Source organism: Rhamphochromis sp. 'chilingali', assembly GCF_963969265.1.
Source record: "Rhamphochromis sp. 'chilingali' genome assembly, chromosome: 22".
Classification (NCBI taxonomy): Eukaryota; Metazoa; Chordata; class Actinopteri; order Cichliformes; family Cichlidae; genus Rhamphochromis; species Rhamphochromis sp. 'chilingali'.
In genome coordinates this window covers 23,778,429-23,784,045 of record NC_137950.1, presented here as the reverse complement: position 1 = coordinate 23,784,045, position 5,617 = coordinate 23,778,429, and the positions used below count along the sequence as shown (strand labels likewise).

The 5,617-nt window shown below is 40.6% G+C and overlaps 1 protein-coding gene across 9 annotated transcripts in view; it reads right to left on the bottom strand.

Moving 5' to 3' along the window:
• Positions 1-4,699: 4,699 nt before the first annotated feature.
• Positions 4,700-5,617, bottom strand: part of sdk2b (sidekick cell adhesion molecule 2b) — a 316,541-nt gene continuing 315,623 nt past the window's right edge. For all 9 annotated transcript variants that reach the window (XM_080873223.1, XM_080873225.1, XM_080873221.1 and 6 more), the window contains one exon: positions 4,700-5,574. In XM_080873223.1, coding sequence (XP_080729349.1) covers positions 5,152-5,574 — 423 coding nt within the window. In that variant the 3' untranslated portion in view covers positions 4,700-5,151. The remainder of the gene's footprint in view (positions 5,575-5,617) is intronic.

The following is a 5,617-nucleotide window of genomic DNA, read 5'->3' as shown; positions in this document are numbered from 1 at the left end:
CGCGCTGGAGAGCACCACCTCCTGCTGCGGTTTAAAGGGCCAGAGCGCCATTTATCCACAACGCCTAACAATAGCTGGGACTTCAACTTGAGTATCCCAAGCCTGACCCAGTGAGTGGTAAAGGCTGTTCCCCAAGCTAGCTGACAGGGACTAGTTGCTGCGAAGTAAAACATTTGAACACTTAAGGGAGAAGCAACCACCGTCTGGCTTTTTGTACCGCACGGGCTACCTTAGAAATGAGGCTGGCAGGGGAAACTGGTTATAGCCAAACTCTGCTATGCCCAAATGCAACAGAATTTGCCTACTGGCACATCTAAACCATGATCTAAACACAGATAAAAATAATAAAATCTTGCTTGCTGTTATGAAACAAGGAAATCTGCTGTTCTGTAATGTTGCACCCATATTTAGCTCCATAAAATAACAGCTTTAAAAAAAAAAAAAAAACGTATTAGACTCATTTATTTGTTATATATATGTAGATAAAATTCGCGTTTACAAATGCTTGTATATAGACTAGTAGTTAAAAGTGGACAGAACTTCATATATCATATACATACACTGAATCAATGTATCATCTAACTTGTGAAGAAGGTGAATAACAATGCACTAAAGGTCATGCTAATATGGTTAAATCAGTATGTTTTCTCACGTTAGCCTTTTAGCACCACATAAATGACTGCTATTGGTTTCAAACATGCTAAATTTCAGAAATGTGCACTTAGTGCAAGAGCACACAATTACAACAGGAGTTAATGTTCTTCTCTTTTCTAATTTGTAGTATTAGAACAAATGCACTGAAAAGTAGCCTATTACTATAATTAAAGGTCCAGGCACATTGATTTATATGATCACTAACTCATAATAGCCATGGAGGTAATTAGGTTAGACATAGTGCCCTTTTCTCCAATTATTCCTGACAATTTCCAGATTACATTAAAAATGGCCTTTAATTTCACACCCACAAAGCAAATTTACAATGTCTGATGTGTAAATCATCCAGGCCACATACAAATGAGCATGTGTGTGTGCGTGGGTGTGGTTACAATAGTAAGCTGGGCCTCAGGTGTGAACTTTAATTCTCCACTGACGCCCACCTGTCTGTCAAAGCCTAATTTTCCCACCTGTAAATATCATTAGGGCTTATATTTCAACATGATGAGCCAATTAGTGGTGTATTGTTTTACGGCATACTCTGTTTAAGTCTGTCAGAACTTCAGCGAGGGTAGGCAGGAACATGACACTTTGATGGCAGGTTTCCCTGAAGCAGGCCCCTTATTCATTTATTGCTTCCTTGTGTGGCTCTGTGTTCTTTGTTATATACTGCACACAGCCTAAATGACTACAGTAAATGGGGACAAAAGGTATTCTCTTTTCTCATAAAAAGCCTCTCAACTGAGATATAAATAATTGTGACCTACTATGAGTCCTGAAAACAATTTATGTCACAATTTTTTAGCTGCCTCACATTCCCAAGTCTTACTTTCCCCACATACTGTGGAAAGTTAGCGTCTTTTCAAACTGCGAGAACAGTGGGGTTCTCTGGGGCAAAGGGTCTTTCAGAAATGACTGAGGCCATTTTTCTGCTCTTGCCTATAATGTACACTAAGTCAGAAAACAATTTAAGCTTGATACAAAGAATACATTAGGAAGGCATTTATGAACAGCACAGAGGAAATTAGTATCCTCTCCAACTGTCAGTATATCCTCTTCAAATCCCCAAGCCACACTCAGTGAAGCTCACAAATGAGGCAATTAAATTCAGGGTTTCAAACTCCTTTGAACTACACCTTCTGTCTGAATCCTTTAATATTCCAACTGAGGGTTCTCAAACTCATCAGGGCTATTTAGCACCTTGGGCTCCCTTTTTAAAAAGGGACCACCAACTCACTCTTATCTGTCAGTCATTTCCTGAGGGGTAGAAGAAAGAGAGAGACAGAAGGAAATGAACATTTCAACAAGTGAAAAACCTCCGGTCTGTGATTCTTCTGTTGGAGGGAAATTTCCCATGTGTTTTCAAAAAAGGGATTAGTGCTCTGGACGCTCTTGTTCCAATTCCCTGTCCAATCCTATCCCATCTAATCTCCTCTCTTCTCATGCCTATGTGGTTAGTAGGTTAGCATTGGATCAAGTGACTGACTGTGATACAATTAGCATCTAACACCATCTGACACTGTACATGTGCTTCTGTATTACTGCATATAATGTTTGCACATATATTTTCAGTGCATCACCTATGTCCTGAGTAGATATTGGTATCACTTAATGTATAGTCACAGGGGTCAAAGGCCCGACTGAGTTATCTCACTTGTGGTTATCTGGAAACCAGGAGAAAGCTGAAGAAGTCAGGATGGGACTTTGTAACCAGATAACAGCATTTCAAAGAATCTTCAATGATCCAATTTATTTCTACCCTGAGTAACACAAGGTTAGATGTGATTTAATTAAATAATTAGCCATGGACAGATCCCAAGTGCTTACAGAACTCATTTGTAAACAGACTGCTTCTGGCGTTGTGCACTCTGTTTTCTTTTAAGGTTTTTATCACATGTTACAGTAAATAGTATTCGCTGCACTTTGCAGAAATTTTTGTGTCATGTTTAGAGGCACAATGGCCATTTTTTTCAATAGAAAGCAAGGGACTACTTTCTGTGTCTGAAGAAAAACTACTCAGGTGATTCCACGAACCATGATGCCCAGTTTGAAGAAACCATGTCTAGACGTAGCATGTGGCCCAACATCGCGTGATACTCAGGGAAGCTTCAGAGGTCTATCAGTCCAGTCTTTTTCTTTATTCTAAAAGCTACAAAGATTGGAAAGTTAACGTAAAGTCTTCAAACATTTGCTGTTTTGGTGTGTTTACCACATATTCTGGCATATTCAGAGTTTACCAACCAATTAACTGGATCTGGGAAGTAAGCCAACAACTAAACGACTGGCATTGTGAAAGATTTAAACAGACACACAAGAGGAATGGAGTAGATAGTGATCAATGGGTGTGGTACGATTTGCACATAGGTCCTCAATAATGTTGAAATCAGTTGATTATGCACACACTTAGAGCTGAATAAGAATGAATAAGAGATTACTGTGATCACCATGTATGTTATTTACTGTGCTAGAGTGCCTGAGAAGGTTTACAGAGGAAATAGATTAGATGGGTGCTACTGAAAATGGAAATCTGCTGATTACTGTGGCACAGCTACAGAGGTCATGTGGTCATGGTTTGTGGCAAAAGTTGGAGTTACTGCTTCTAAACGAAGGCCTTTTTTTCTGCCTAGTCTGAAAAAGTCCCTTTAACACCACTGTTTGCATGTTTCCCTTCCTCCCATCTCCCCTTTACATTTCACAATTCAATACCAGAACGGTTAACATTGAAAAATAATTTATTTCAGAAATGTACTGTGATCATATATTCATTCAGATTCTGCATGATAAGCTTTTGTTGCGTACAATGAAATCACCCCACAAATAATTGAAAAAAAAAAAAGTAGATGACATTTTTTTTCTGCTTTTTGAACTATGAAAACTAAGAACACACCACTGAGTCTTCACTATAGCGTTATGAGTGCGCCTGGCAGGTGGTTGGACCACGTCAGCCCTCTGTGGCGTTACTCCGGGCAGGTTTACAGTTGCTGCAGAACAATCTCTTTATAAACAGACATAAAGTGAATGATCTGTAAGCTTACACACGAGAAGAGTGACCACGCACACACACATGCACACGCGCACACACGTAATTGCATCTGGGACAATACAGTCACACCTGAATATTACAGAGTGGTTGTTTACATAAAAGGAAAAGAGGTGAGGCAATTCAATGACATCATCTCTTGGTGCAGGCTCGGCGCTGCCCAGCGATAGTGATCAGTGACAGCGAAAAGTTATCTCAGCAGGGAAGAAAACAGGGGGGTGGTGGGAATCCTCTTGGTCTCTTATCAAAATCACACTGTAGAACTAGCAGCTGTGCTCCCTTATAACAGTTCCTGATGACAGTTTTGAGACTTCACCTCTTAATTGGATTCCAAAGCATTTCAGTAGAATCGGACTCGTGAGTGTTTATGTGAGCCAGCAAAAAGTGAAATATGAGATATGGGTTTTGTATGCAAACTGATTCCCGGCCCACATGAGGCAACACGATGCCAAAGTCTCGGGGCACCATCAACAGTCCATTCACAATTGGTGCCAGAGATCATAAATATGTGTTTCTCTATCAAGGCATCTTCGATCCACTGTAACACACTCACAAAAAACAGACTTAAACACTTCCACTTAAACAGATATACACTCTTTTCATATATCTGCAGGATCCTTCAGGCACGCCGCAGTCACTGACATTTGACCTACTACTATGGCCAAATGCTGTCTGACTTTTTTTTTTATGTATGTGTATGTTATAGGCCAGAGAGTTTTTCCATTTTAATCCATGATTGCTTCTTCAATGTCATTTTAAAACTCTCACAACCAGCACATTAAATGTCTTCGATTTGGCATAAATTCCACCTTTACGCTGGCAGCTTTTTGTTTTTACATCCAGTCCAAACAAATAATTGTTCTTTAACTTCCACAATATGGCTCCATCATATTGTCATATCAGTCTTCGTCAAAGTAGAGTCAGCAATGACTTGATTTTGTCTTCTAGGCATGTCTACTATAGAATATTTATATATATGTATATATATATATATTTATATGTGTGTGTGTGTGTGTGTGTGTGTGTGTGTGTGTGTGTGTGTGTGTGTGTTTTCAAAGATTCTAGTGACTTTGTACAGAATCAGATATTACCACTGAATGAGTTTAAAAAAGTAAAAAGAAGGAAATAAATGATAAAGCCATGCAAGTATTTCAACTAACAAAATAAAAGTGAATAGATGTTGCAGAGACCTTTTTTTTGTTTTTATCAGCCGGTGAGCGAAACCAAAGTTTACACTGGCACATTTTCACACATTAGACAAAAAAACGCCTCAAAAAGTATCATAATGTTTTGATACATCCAAGCTCACAAAAAAAAAATAACATGTAAGTTATGAAAAATAAATTGATGATGAAAATAAAGAATGAGCGACTTGATTGGGCTGACTGCAATGCTATGTTCTTCTTCAACACAAGTTGGGTAGGTATTTTCAGAAGTTTCTATGTCCTCAGTATTTTTCACACAAAAGAGGAAAAGCCAGCAATAGGGGCCCGTGAGCCAGGGGCTAGACTGCTGGGGGGCCTGTACAAGGTGCTGTGCTGGCTCGGAGGGTTGGAGCTCTGCTGGGAGGGGGTGGGAGTCCGGCTACCTTTGGGTCTAAAGAGGCTGCCTTGGCCCTGGGGCTGGCCCTGAGCCTGCTGAGGCTGAGGGCTTGGTGAACTCAGCTGGGGGGGCAGTGGAGGTAGAGGGGGCAGCGGTGGTGGGGCGCAGTGATCCGGCTCTCCTGACTCTGACTCTGTGTAGCTGTAGGCCTGCGCCCGGGATATGCCTTTCTGTTGGCGACGCCAGGAGTTGTAGTAGGTAGGATCACTTATGTAGTGGTTGACGAAGGAGTGGGTCTTCTGACGGTTAGGGTCCACCTCATACTCACTGTCGCTGCCCTGAGAAGCCAAAAAAAGAAGAGACAGCGGTTTATGTTGTGAG